Genomic DNA, 14,804 nt, shown 5'->3' with positions numbered 1-14,804 from the left:
TCTGTTTCTTGAAAAGGGTATAGGTACTTAATGCCAGTTCAGCTTGAGCAGAGTCATCATTTTTTGCTAGTCCTTTAATAGTTCAGGCTTTCAAACTGCTTCCCAACTCTAGGATATCTGCTAACTGTGTCCATTTCTGAAACAAAAGCTCTGATAAAGCAAAAAGTCTTTGGGATGTATTAAAAACTTCAAGTATATACTTCAGTGTTCTGCTGAACTAAGCCCCAAATTTCTGCAGTGCATCAGAATGCAAGAGAATAATAGGGGGAGGCTGGATGGATGCAGCTGCTCCTCTGCCTGCATGGCAGATGTCATCTCAGACATTATCAAGCCTTTCTGGAAAACAGGGAGGGGAGGAATGAAGAAGAGAGGGTGAAGCTGATGGAGTGGAAGGCGAGTAGAAAAGTGATGGCTAAAGGGAAGAACTGATCTTGCTGCAGGTTGAGGCACTGCTCTTGACAGTCACCAGGCTAGAACCTGTACTAGGTAGAAGATGACAGTACTCCACTGTCTTTATTGCTTGCCTGGAGCTCTTTCAGGCACGTGTCGCTGCCCAGCTGACCCTCCAAGTTCAGATGTAGGCTCTGTGCAATATCAAGTACTCTTCATAATGCAATGCATGCTTCCCAAATTAGACATCATTATGAGGGGCACATTACCAATTAGTGTATGGATTTGTTCTGCATGTGCAAATCTTTTCTTGGGCTAAGGAAGTGTCATACAGAGACTTGGCTGAAGAAAAAAAGAAAACAGTTTAATCTTAAATTGTAATTGTCATCCTCTGGCTAATGATAAGCTATGTTATGGCCTGCATATCAGCTGTAATTAAGCAGTAAGACACAACCAGGTGTATGTTACAGAGAGATAACACAATGCTTAAGAGCCAGTGACCTGCAAAGCACATTATCTCCCAGCTGCACAAGCCCTACAATCAGTCAGTTTGTACATGTGTGGTGTACTGTCCCCTCTTCCCCTGCCTTCATTCTGCTTTTCTAGGTGGAAAATGGGAAAGGATTTTCATATTGTGTCATATGATTTAAAAAAAGACTTCAATTTTATATCAGTCCATTTCTGCACATACAACAAGCCAGTACAAAACATTCTGAGTTTCCATTTACTGGAGTTCTGGGAAATCAGCATCACTCACAGTGAGGCCTGTTAGGGTTTTGTGAGGCAAGTAGGTGTGGAGTGTGCAGGGCTGGACCCTGACAGGACAAAAAAACTGTTGGTGTTGGTCAACACAATTTTCAGCTTAGGCATCACGAACATGGATCCACTGCCTCTAGGCATTGAGCAGCTATGTGTAATTGTACACAATTAATATAAAATACAGTAGATCACATGGCTTAATTTTGTTCCTGTGTAACAGTCTGTCTTGCGCTTATTTATTGATGTTCCCACCCCAGCCATACAAATTGAATTCCAGATACCAAATTAGAATGATACTGTGATCTTTGTAAACTACTGATGGTTTAGTCTAGTGAGAAAATCAGCAGTACAATAGGAGTGAGAAGGGTCTTATCTGATGTCTTATAGCCAATGATTGCCAGAACAGAATATGTATTTTTTTATTTCCCAATTTTTAGCTACTGTTACTGATTGAAATGGGTGGATACTTATTTATCCAAATGCAAGATTTCATCAGTATGGAAGGACAATCCTTTTGTAGGCTGAGTTGTACTACACATTGTCAGAGGCAGAGATGGGTCCTTTGGGTTTGAATGGCACTTAGCTCATCTATACCCTGGCTTCAGTTGGATGTCCTGAATATTACTGTAATAAAAATATGAATAAATAAAGTTAGGCCTAATATAAGAACAGAGAGACAAGGCAGAGGCAACAGAAACAGCTGTCTGTTCCTCAGGGTCCTTCTACTGAGTGAGACTGTTTCTGATTACAGCTGTAGCCCTGTGCATGGCTGCTGGATGCCTGGTGATAATCCATTCAAAGCAATTACAAGGCATCCGTCACCAGCGGGGGCTGAGCCACAGGCTTCTTATCTAGGAAAACTGATGGAAGAGAAGGGGTAATGAGGGAAGGGATCAATGCCTTTCACCAGTGTTATCTGCCAAATTGAATTGAGCAGCATGGGATCCCTGCTTTAGGCACTGGAGTCAGAGTTTGCAGGGTCTGTGCAGAGGGAGCTCTGGTGGTGGGTAGGGCAGGTGGCAGCTCTGCTCTGCTGGTTTCCAGTGTCCTGGGCACCCACCAAGGCCAGTGGGATGTGTGTGCAGTGCGGTTCAGAACTGTACAACATACAGAGCACCAGTTCCAAGTGGGAACCTGGTGTCTGCTTGTGGTCTTGATGGTTTGTTCTGTGTTCTTTGCCTTTTTCTGTGTAACTGGAAGTATCTCACTGCTCATAACACCCTGGTTTTTACATTAAGGGATGGTAGAGAAAACAACTGTGATGGCATGAGCAAAGGTACAATAATTTCATACTTCAGAGGCAGCACTAGTAAAGCTCTACTGCCTAGAAATGGTGCCTGTGTGGACCTTGCTGTAGTGCAGGTGCTGCCTACCTGTCACCCTGTGCTCGGACCTGCCCAAAGCCGGCAGGGGCAGTGCCTGCTGGGGCTTTGGGTGGGGGTTTAATATGCAAGGATGTGTAGCATGTTGCTGTGGGGTTTGGTGTTCTGCTTTCAGCAGTTTATCTGCTTCTTACTTCACTTACCTTACGGGTTGGAAAGGCAAGTAAGTAAATTTGACTTTGTACATCTAACTAGTTACTTATTTTGCAAAGCAATGTTGAAATCCAGGAGCTAGATGTGGGAGGGCTTAACATCTATGAAATGAGACTTTCTCTGACTGGGGCTGCAAAGGTCACCAGAACAGCTGTGGAGATGTTTGGTGGGTGCTTCCTATTTGGCATATGAATAAATAAGAATGTAGATCCATATAGGCAGCAACAGGGAGGTTGTCCCTTGGGATACTACAAAAGAGAATCAGTTTGTACTGGTCAAATCAGTTTCAGCTGGGGGCTGTGTGGCCAGCATCTTTGTTAAAACATTGTGTAGTACCTGTTTTTATACCTTGGACATGCGAAGGTGGGGGTTTGATGACTTTTTTTGACTACTGGCCAGTAAAGAGTTCCTGTAGCTCAGGAGCATCTAGTGTGACAGGTCTGGGAACTGAGTCCTGCAGCAGCACACACAGCCACTCATGTTTCATTAACTCAAAGCATCATGTAGGCAACTGAGTTTATAAATTTGTTTGTAAGCTTTCTTCCAAAGATAATAATTATGGCTTAAGCTTATAATCTTTATTATGTTTACAGAATGGAGCAGATTTTGGAACAAATATGACCTCATTTTAAGCAGTAAAACCTCATGTCCTTTGACCCATGTAGGTTCCTCTTCCCCTGAGGGTTTTTTCCCTTAGTTCATACTTACAGGAGATACAAGAGTAGTAATTTGGGTAAGTGGTGGAAGGGCAGAGGACTAGGATAGCTGGGCCAGGATAGGCTCTGGGGAAGTACTTAAAAGCATGGAATTCTCAGGGTTCCAGATTAAGAAGCTGACTCAGCAGAAAACAGATATAAAAGTAAATCCAAAAGGATGAGCCAGGAAACCCATGGATACCGTACAGAACAATGCAAGCAAATCAGTTCAGTGCAGGGATCTGTGGAAACTTTTTTCCCTCCCAAATAAAAGTGTGTGGGAATTTGCATTGTAGTCAGGTATACTTAAAATGTACATAAGCCAGCTAATAAAAATTCCACTGGAGTGTACGTCACACAGCTGTGTTTTATTATATTTGTGCTCTCTTCCTACTGACAGGGCCTTTATAACTGGATTACTCACATATCATCATTAACTCTGACACTCCTGGATTTTTACTGCTTCCCTGGTTCCTATCATCTTCTGCAAGTTTTATCCCTTCCTTGCAGATGTGCCAAGATGTATTTTTTTAACATCTTCTCAGCAAATGAGCGTGGGAGCACATAAAAAACATGGTGTGGATACCTGGGGCAGTAACAAGGGCTCTCATCTTTTCTACCAAATGTCCTTGTCGGAGCTCTCCTCTGCCATGGGTGTGCTGAGTTCTCCTTTTCCTTCCTTGGGTATAAACAATCGTTGCTGCTGCCAGTAACATGGAAATGACTGAGGTGCAGGCTGAGCCTCTTGTTCAATCCTAGTGTTGCCATTTTGTAGCTGTGTCCTTCAGGTGTGCCCTGTGCAGCATTTTCATTTACTGTGTTACCACCTTTGGAATGAGCAGCTCGGTGTGTGTTGGGGTTTGGTTGGGTTTTGTTGTTTTGTTTTTGCCCTGGTTCCTGAGTAAAACAAGCTATTGAATAAGACATGAGGACTTTTTACTTCAGGCCTCAGGAAATAGTTTCTGATCTCCAGCAGCCAGTTTGAGCTTGGGTCAGTTCATCTCACTTTGCCTTTGATTTTTTTCCTTCCCCTTGTTTTCTGTTCCTGTTTAAATTAAAACACTTTGGGTTAGGGACTGTTGCTCACTAAGTGTTTGTGGAGAACTGAGCAAAGGGGCTGGAGCCTCTATTGGACTTTTTAACTATTTCTACTTTGTGAAATTAAGTTGAACTGGAGGGGTACTTGAGCATACCAAGCCCTGCGAGTCAGGATTGTGTCCCTTGCCAGCTTTAGCTGAACTTGAGAGTATCAGTAGATCTCAAGGCACTTTTATTGTGCTGGGGAAGATCACTGGGTTTGGGTTGTGGACTAGGCTGCTGTGCTCATGCTGAAGCCTCAGGTTCCCTGCAGGAGCTTCCCTGAGGTGCTCCACATACTCAAAGCTTCCCTTGCTGGATGCCCAGAGTGGCAGGTGGTTGTTTTTTTTTCCCAGTGTTCCTAAATGAGAATTCCACTGATAGTGGCTAAATCAAAATGTTTTGCTGCAGTTTGTCCACATTAAAGAAAATACATTCAGAATGTGCAGTAACTACATGCCCCTATGGGCAGCTGTAGCACACCAAGAGGGGCATTGCTCCCAACTGTCTGCATGGAATGTAGCATATGCTGAGGTTTATCCAAGAGCTCCTCATGAGAGAGAAAGCTTTAGCTTGCAGCTTTTTGTCTCTGTGCTTTTTTTTTTGGGGGGGCGGGGGGGAAGTCAACAGCAGAGTGATTTTCTGGGATGAGTTGGAAGAGAACTGCTCCAGCTTTGTACCAGCAGGACTGTCCAGGGACAGGTAACAAATGTCACTGTCCTCAGCAGCTCAGCCTGGTTCTGCCCACTGCTCACATCCAGGTGGCAGAAACAGGAAATAACCCAGCCCTTAGAAAGCAAGGCTGCAATGAGTCATAAATATGAAGCAGAGATATATATTTTTTTTAAGCTGTTCAATCATTCTCTGGCTTTTCCACTGTTTTACAAGGGCATGTTAAGAAATGTACCAGAGCTGTGGAAATTCTGCAGCAATTTCTCAGAAAACCATGAGAGAATTACTTTAACATATGTTTCCATCTTCTGCTTTTTGCATTTTTCCCCTCTTGTATTTCTTTTTTTTTTAATTTGACCTAGTACAAACTTTTATATGCCTGCCATTCTTCCTGTTCAAAAGAAATTTCACTTTGTTGTTAGCATTTCCCCACAAAGCAGTGTGTGTCAGTTCCAGTTAAATTCCTTTCTCCTTGCAGGGTTGTCAGATGCAGAACCCAAATGTTTGTGTGTTGAAAAGAGGCCTCAGAGAATCTTGTTACCAGGCTGGGAAACAGTGTGAAAGGTGGTGCTGGTTTAACTCCCAGCCTCAGGTTGTTGATGACCCTTAGCACATCTCGAGTGGAAAGGCAGAATTTGGTTTGGGTGTTGTTATACCAGAAAACGTGGCAGGAAATCTGAGCTTCCCTCCCACAGCTAAGGGAATTTAATGCTACTTCTATCATTAGGGTGTCTGAGGAGTAATATGTGGGCAAGTTACATGAGCTCAAAACTAGAAAAGGGCTCAGAAGCTGAAAGGGGTGATGCACCTTATAACAATGTCCCTGGGAGGGTGGCATGAGCTGTGATTGCTGTTAGCTACCTGTAGGTGTGCAGCCTGAGGGAAGAGGCAGTGCCAGGCAGGTGTGTGGCAGTTCTGTAAGTTTCTGTATTTAACTGGAAAGGAAGCAGCCCTGAGGTGTCACAGAGGGATGGTGCCCCTGCCTGCCCTGTTAGGCCACGGCTGCAAGCACAGAACACTCAGAACGTACCAGAGCTGTGTGGTTTTTTCTGGACAAACAATTTTATTTTAGGTAATGCGTCTATACACTGTACATTCAGTCACTGTGGTATATAAGCATAGCTATTTTCATACATAATCTCATAAAGTCCTTTATTTTACAATATTATCTGCTTCAAGGGGAAGGGGATGTGGAAAAGGGGATGGAAAAGGACTATCAAGGTACACAGCGAAATAGATAAATATGCCAAGCTTTTTTCTTATTTTTTTTTTTTAAATCAGGCATTTATAAACAAGAAAGCATACATTACTTACATAAAAATAGTTCTAGAATAGTAGAGTAAGTCATAATATTGTCATTAGCAGCAGCATAGGAGAGAACAGGATAACAAAAATGTGCTGAAATGCTATTGGCTATTATAAATGTAAAGATTTGTTTTTCTTCAATTGAAAAAATGTCATTTCTGTGAGTTCTTTTGATTTAAAAACAAAAACAAAACCAAACCAACAAAAAACCTCTCTAGAACACATGGACTGATGAGAGGGCAGAATGGGAAGAAAATCAACCTTTTGGTAATAAAATATTTTACAGTGAAAATAAGGACAAATAAAATGCATATGATGGAGAAGAGGTTAACCCACATGGAAAACTTGCAAAAAGATTTTGTTTTGTTTTTTCCTAACAGACAGCAAAGGTTCTTCTTAGTTAAAAACACAACTCATAAAACAAGACAACTACCAGGTAAGAAAGAGTTTTGAAAAAGTAAACACCATATACACTTATAATACAACAGTGTAAAATGAAAAAAAAAGTATTTACAGGTTGAATTTACTTTTAACCTTTTTTTTTTTTTTACATTGGCTAGTTCTGTTTGAAAAGCAGAATATTATGTATACTAGTTAGCTGCTCCATAGATATGAATGTTATTGCTGTTGTTTTTTTTCCCTTCGTTAAGTCTTCTTTCAGTAATAGAAAAAATGAGTAATTAAACTGAATATACAAGTAATATATTTTTAAGTACAGGGAGAGTCAACAGCCTGTATGAAACACCTCTTCTCCCTTTGAACTTCTCCAAGGAAACTAAAGAGCAGATGAAATGAGAAGATGTGACTATACAATTCCTGCACTCCCAGGCTGGAGTGCTCATGGAATGCAGCAGGGACTCAACAAGAAGTCAAAACAAATGCAATTCCACCTGAACAGGCTGACAATTGTTTTACCAAGTGTTGCAGACACAGAAATTACACACAGAACTCCCTCACCTCAAGCACCTTTCACTAGAGACTTTTCTCTCTGAAGACTGCCACTGTTTTGACAGTCCTTTCCTAGAATTAGTGTCTCTGTGGCCGTCTTCTGACAATTGTACAATAAATTACATGCACAGGAATTCTGAATTAGAAAAAAAAATGTTTATCTTCTGCAGAAATAATTAAGATTTTGTTGTTAAAATGTATTTAGGAAAGATAAAAGTAAGATGCACTCCTATCCTGTAAATCTCTCTAGTTGATTAACTGCTGGTGTAGAACATTTGTTCTCAGTCTTCTTACAATTCATTTAATATGACTGATTTAAAACCATAATTTATTGAAATGTTTTTACTAGGATGTTTTCACTCCCCAGGATCAAATACTATTGAGTCTTAAACTCAAACATTTCAAGGTCTTGGATCTTGCACTGCTCTTGATAAAATGACCATCTGCAGGGCCAAACAGTCACAGCTTCATCTGGGAGACTCTGTCCCTGCAGCTCCTGTCCCTTTGCATGAGAAGCCTGGGTGATGCTGCTTGTTTGACACGACCATAGAGTCATAGAGTGGTGCAGGTTGGAAGGGACCTTAGAGATCATCAGGTTCCAACCTCCCTGCTGTGAGCAGGGACACCTCCCACTAGACCAGGCTGCATAAACCCTCATCCAACCTGCTTTTGATTACTTACTGTTCTTTTTTCTTTTTTTTCCTTTTTTTTTTACCTCTGAAGAAAAATGCAGGTCTTAATAATTCTGGAGGATAAAAGCATCACACGCCCAGAAGAAACTGCCCAGAGAGTCCACCCACTTCCCTGGATGCACAAGGAAGAGAAATTGTCTTGTGCTGCAGGTCAGTGGGGCACTTTTCCTGTGATAATCCAGAGCTGGACACTGCCAGTTTTTGTTGAGTCTTAAAGGGAGAGACACAATCCAAGATCAGGGGGAAAAAACCCAACTTAAAAAAAAACAACAACACTTTAAAAAGTAAGGCTTCAAAGAAGCTGCCCATGGGAGTGGGAACACATTTGTTCTATGTGTAATTTCTTAACGTGGCAGTAAAGCACAGCACAGGAGACTAGAAATGCACAATGATCAACTAAAACTAAAATCATTTTGTTTCCCTTGAAGAAATAAGTGAATAATACAGATCTGGAAATCATAAGGCTGAGAACATTTTTATGCATACTGCATAACAAAATAAACCCTTTACATAAGACAGTAATAATGCCCATTAATGAATATACGTATGGCAGAGATTTTAATTCCATGCATATGATTTAATAATCGCAGAGAAAAAAACAAACATACAGAGAAGCAAAAAAACAAAACCACATTTAAAAAAAAACAAAACAAAACAACAAAAAAACCTGCTTAAGCATAATCAAAATTCCTTTTGCATTGCACTTTAGAGGAGGAGATCTGCACCTAGCCTCAGTCTCCAGCATCCCAAACTCACAGGGCAAACTCCTGTGCAAACGGACAGGTTTGTGTGATTTACTTGGTAGAACTGCTTCTTGCTCCCAACAGTTTTACATTGTCCCAGGAATTCTACTCCTTTCGTATTTCTTCTTTTTTTTTTGTACCTAAAACATATATATGAACTTCTTTGTTAATGCTCACAGTTATTATAATGGTTATTATAATGGTTTCAAGCAAACAGCTCTTGTTTAACAAAAAAAAAAAAAAAGAAATCTCTACTGTACTGTAAGTCAATATACTGTTAGGATTGGAAGCCACTTTCTGTCTACTGGGAAGTGATTTTTCAGGTTACATAATTTGCATGACTGTCCAAAAGCAAACAAAGGTTACTGGAACTATGGTTGTTTAGAATAACTTCTGTGTATGATGATGCAGAGGGTTTTCTTTTTTAGTATTTTTTTTCTTTTTATTCTTTAAGGTAAAAACATGTCAGCATTGGATACACAAGCTGCTGAGAGGAAAAATGAGCTGGAAGGCACATCTGCAGCCCCAGGTCAAATTTTCACTTCATGCTGATAAGCTTGAGTGTGTCAGAGGTGAGTGTTTATGGGTGAAAATGACTCTTCTCTTGTTCAGTAAAGCACCAACTGTATTTTTTACGCACTTCCTGAGCGCCTCTGCTGCTTCCCAGCTCCGGACAGACACACAGCCAGGCAAAACAGGCCTGAAACTCACAGGTTTGGTGAATTCATATTTGGTAGCACCCTGTAACTGCTGAATCCTTGTTTGCATAAATGTAAATGACGATGCAAGGTGTCACGTGGTGGGAAATTGGGTCAGTAACTTTCACATCTGTTAGGGAGGGTGGAACCTAGAATGCTCAACTTGTAAACTTAGAAACATGGAACAAAATGCAGAGTGAGGTTCTGACAAAGTGCAGGTTTTAAAAAAACAAAAATCAACACCAACACCAGCAACAAGACAGTGAGGGCAGGCTGCAGTTCTGCTGCCTTCTTATTCTGGGGCTGTGGCTTGGATCCCAAAATTAATTTCTTTTTTTTTTTTATAAAAACAAAAAGTTTCTTTTTTAAAAAAGGATGTAGGCTTATTCACAGCAGCAAGAAAGTATTTAATTTCTGTAGTATTTGATGATGTGAAGCTGCACTCTCCTTGGGCACAGAAATCCTGACAGTTCAAAATAAAAGCAGGTAAATACTGAATTTATGGTAAGATGGTGCAATGAAGAGGAGTCTTCCAGGAAACTGAAAGATGAAGTAAAGATTTCAGAATGACTTCAAAAGGCAAATGTCTTCTGCTTTGTTTCTCAACCAACTGATCATCCATTTCCTTCCTTTATTTCCTTCTTTCTTTTCCTAAAGCTGAAGTGCTCTTGGATGAAGTGAGTCTTTTGAACACATCAATTAATGAAGATGTCCTTAGAAAAAGATGGTATGATTTGCAGACACTGGAGGCTGTAAGGCTGGTTTCTCATTCTAAAGCATCCACCTTCTCCTCCCACCCCTGCTCCCACCCCTCACTCTCTTGTCCATCCTGCATCTTCCTTTATTCTTGTGTTCAGGATAGGAAATGAAGATAATTCTTTATAAGGAAAAATCAACTTGGAAAAGCACTCTGAAATTCTCTTACACCCACGTGACGGGACTAGAACTGTGATGGCTTCTTGGATGGCTGGAAAACTGCTAATGAAATGGCATCATCACCAGAGGGCTTCCACGGTAAGAATCCCAAAGCCTAGAACAAGTCATTAAAAATTGTGCATCTAAGGTTGGGTTTTTTTTGTCTTGCTTTTAAAGGTTCATTATAAAAATCTTTTTAATTTTTTAATACCAAGTCTGTGTCATGAATTATTTTAAATAGCTTATAAGAAAAGTTTGTTTTTAAATCCCAAAATGTTCCAACAGGCAGGAGGGCAACGTACAAACACGGCCATGCTTGCCTTTCACTCTGATTTAGTTGGACGATGCTGCTTGCTTGGAGTTTGCCAGTAGAAAATTTGCTGTGGACTTAAAAGTATTTTGTTTATAAACACTTTGTGTTTTAGAGGCACAGTAAGATGTTGTGCTATATGGATTGGAAAAAAAAAAGAAAAAAAAAAAAAGAGGCGTAATTCAGTGCTTCTGTTATAAAGAGTAACATTTGCCTTCCCCCTAGTAAGAATCCATATGGATAGATCTGTGTGCCAGGACACAACTACTCACACATGCACTTACACACGTCCCCACACTCCTCCCTTACTGTGCACATCTGCCCTTGGGGTGTCAGCTGAGGGGGCTGGGTCAGTTCTCCATGGGGCTCGTTGTGGTGTCGCTGCTGGGCTGACTGCTGGATTTAGGCCACAGTTGTTCCTGAAGTTCCTTGACTACTTTTTCCAAGTGTTCTCGAGCCTCCCTTTCATGCATCAGGTCAGCTCGGAGCTGCTCCCTGTCAGCCTCTGCATGCTGAAGCTTAACCTGTAGGTCCTCAATCTAGAGAAAAGCAAATTAAGGAACAGTATTTTAGAATTTCAGTTCCCTTGTGACTTTGTTGCCTTTAACGCAGACCAGCACCTTGGCACAAAAAACAGTAATAAAATATTGTACTTCCAGACCTAGGATGACCAGAGGTAGGGAAGGAATTACATTTCTTTTTTTTTTTTTTCCCCTCACACTGCTGTACAGTTATGCAAGTGCATTGCACAAACTAATTAGCTTTGAAATCCTTAAATACTTCTGGTAGCTTAAGTCCCATAAAGGAGGGCAAAAACCAGAAGGGTTAAGCATGCCTTGGTGTAACACAGCTCTGGTGCCTGGCTCCTCACACCAGTGATAGTTCCTTAGGCAGGCACCAATTCAGCAAAGTAACCTACAAGCTCAGTTTGCACAGGCTGGTGTAATTTAAACAACAGAAAAACTACACCAGTTTGAAATATGCAATTTAAGCTACAAACAGGTAAGAACCAAGGGTTGCTGTTTAACAAAAGAAAAGGATGTTTTGGGCTAAAATGAAGGCAACCCCCATACCCCATCTGTATTTGCATCTCATATCAAGGTAAGAAAGAAGGCATAAACCACATTGCTATTCGAGAGGTATTAAGACTCTAAAGACCTTAAGCTTACACAAAGACATTTATACTCCTGAATTTGTTCTATCATTTTCTCTCTGTTTTTCCTGGTGCTATTTCTCTCAGACTAGGCCTGTCCAGAGAATTGTGGCTTCCTCAAAAATAATAAGAGGTGACAAACACAACAGAAGTGACAAACTTCCTGTGAGCACTCCAAATTAAAGATAAAAGATTGTATAAAAGCTTTACAGTTTCTAACATGACTTAAGTCATACTGGTATCTTGTAAAAATTCAGACTTTGAAGTTATAGAAGGTATTTTTCCATTAAGTGCCATGCAGGAATCTTGGAGGTGGCAGCTGCTAAATAAAGCAGCTATTCCAGACCCTGAAACATTCATGACCTGTGGTATTTTGCCCAGCACTAAATACTGTAGATGTGCTGTTAGTGTCCTTAGGAGGCACAAACCTGCAGAATATTCAGCTACTTGAATTCTTTTTGAGGTGATTGTTTTGTATTAGGAAACCTCAGTTACTTTTAGCTGCACTTGCTCTTCTGCTCTTTCCCCCTCAAGTGAAGTCAAGGGCTGGTGCCGCCCAGCAGCTCCTAGTCTGGTTATGTTTAGTCTGGACACCTCTTATCAGTGAGACATCCTGTGATGCTAAAGAGGAAGTCCACATCATTTCCTGCTTCTGGTCTCCTGGTTAGACATGTCTCATGGTGGCACAAGCGGACCACTCCCCTTCCCGTTATTGAGCCTGGAGTTAGAAGGATCTCTGCTCCTGCTCCTTCTTTTCCTTCCCCCCCCTTTAAAGTCACCACATCCAGGACCTGCAGCTCCTGCTGTAGGGCTAACAAGGCATTCATGCAGCATTTGTGTGGTTAACAACACACATGGCAGCACAGTTGATGTGGTCCAGAGGAGCTCCCGTCACATTAATTCAGGCATGTTACAACATACGAGTTAATCCTACAACCGTGTGACACTGACATGGCATTTGCAAGTAAGCAATGGTATCTCTGCTGTAGGAGTTTAGATGTAGGCAAGTGTGCCCCATTTTTCAGAGACCTCCTCTCACTAATGCTTGCTGACCCTTGCCAGGCTTTCAGCTTGGGAACCAGAGATTGGGACAGTGGTTTGGCAGAGGAATGTTTAAGTGGGAGCAGGTTGGAGCAAAACTACAGCGGGGGCAGCTACAGCTAAGCCTTAAGGAAAGGGGCAGTATGGGAGCCCCTTGCTATAAAGGGAGGGTTAATGATGGTTGTGGAACTGTGCCCTTTTATAGGAAAGGCATTACTGGACAACTGGGATTGTTTTATTGGAGAAGGGGGAAGGCAGGGCATGCAATGGCTGCCTCTTCAGGGCTGTTTCTCACAGAACTCCAGGAGGCTGTGATGCTGCCCTCAGCTCAGCCTGCTATCCTGGGCCATGGCAGGGGCCTGCAGAGTGGATGGCCTTGCATTCCACATGCCCTGCAACACCAAGACACAACAAGGGGACTCAGGATCTGCAGCCCGAGCTCTTGGTTCACTTGGCTCTGGGTGGTTTAAATAAACTTCAAAATCTTTTGTTACAAGAGAATCTGAAGAAGGGAGGGTGGGGAGGGAGTTTTAGGTCAAAAGCTTAAAGCATACATGTTGCTTGTAACAACATGTTCCTGCATTCCTAGAACTTCCACTGAGATCAAACTGGGAGGCTTTTCTTAGACCTGACAGTTTGCTCTTCTTGTGCTTTCTAGCTGTAAACATCACTCCTTCCCAGCACTGCAGTTTGCTTGTTGATGGGCCTTGGTTTCCTCCCTTGTTTTAAATAGTTCCTGTAGGTCTAGGCTGATCTTCAAGGGAAAATACTATCAGAGAAAGTAGCTCTGCCAACTATCTACAGCACTGAAATGGATCTCTTTGCCCTGGCAGTGCCAACAGACTATTGGTGGAACTGAAATTACATATTATTTTAGTTCTCTGTAATGGTGAGTTTCAACTGACAAATGTGCCAAGTCCTAGGCGAACTGAGGGGCTGCCCCTGGGCTGGCTGGTTAAACCTTGTATGAAGACTGGGCTGTCAGGGTAAAGATGGGAGCTGCACTTATATCCGATTACACTGATCAAGGCCCCTGGCATCAGAGAACAGACACACTTGAACCAACTCTAAAAACTGCCAAATCACCAGCTGGGCTGCTGTTACAGCTTTAGTGTTCAGGTCCTACCTGTGCTGAGTACTTGGCGCGGAGCCGCCCGGCTTCACAGCCCTTGTCACACACCCGGACCTGCCTGGCCTGCTCCAGCTCCCGCTTCAGCCGCACCCGCGACTCGTTGGCTTCCTTCATCTTCTTCTCATTCTCAGCTCTCAGACGTTCAATCTCTTTCCTCAAGTTGCGCTTGGCCTCTGTTGCTTCTCTCAGCTTCTCTTTCTTAGCCACTCTTAGGAACTCCAGCTCCTGGAATACAAAAGCAGTTAAACCTGTGAGGACTGAGGGGCAGAGACTAAATTAGTGCCAGGAAATAGAGCTGTAAAGGAAGCAATCCAGAATGAATTCCCACCTTCTGCTGCTATATGACCAAGAAGACTCCTGTTTGAACCTCGTTCTGAACTTTGCACAAGCTTTTCCCCCCTTAAATCTACAGGAGATGCCACTCTCAAGATACCCTCAGTTCTTGGATAATTAAAAGCTATATGCTAGAGCCACATTTTGCTTTGTCAAGCAAAATAGCTGTGACCATCTGTGACTGAATAAAGATGAACTGCAGTTGGAGAGAGCTACGAGCAATGTGCTCCACACTAGCTGGAAGTTTCAAACAACCCAATGCCTGCGCTTTAGCTGCAGACACAGAAGACACATGGGGTTATGATCGATGCATTTGTGAACGCCCTTTGTACAGAGCAGAGCTCAGCAAGACACTTCCCGGTGAAGGCATCAGAAAGCAGTTCCATTTTAGCAAGCCCCTCCCCCC

General features: G+C 42.1%; 1 protein-coding gene across 1 annotated transcript in view; it reads right to left on the bottom strand.

Annotated features, from left to right (window-relative positions):
* Positions 1-11,089: 11,089 nt before the first annotated feature.
* SKI (SKI proto-oncogene) overlaps positions 11,090-14,804 on the bottom strand; it is a 104,639-nt gene continuing 100,924 nt past the window's right edge. The window contains exons 6-7 of the mRNA XM_010005198.1: positions 14,060-14,290; positions 11,090-11,278 (exon numbers count right to left, since the gene is read on the bottom strand). Coding sequence (XP_010003500.1) covers positions 11,090-11,278; positions 14,060-14,290 — 420 coding nt within the window. The remainder of the gene's footprint in view (positions 11,279-14,059; positions 14,291-14,804) is intronic.

Source organism: Chaetura pelagica, unplaced genomic scaffold (assembly GCF_000747805.2).
Source record: "Chaetura pelagica isolate M959 unplaced genomic scaffold, ChaPel_1.0 scaffold159, whole genome shotgun sequence".
NCBI lineage: Eukaryota > Metazoa > Chordata > Aves > Apodiformes > Apodidae > Chaetura > Chaetura pelagica.
Note: the sequence above shows the minus strand (reverse complement) of the source record. Positions and strands in the feature narration are given on the sequence as shown.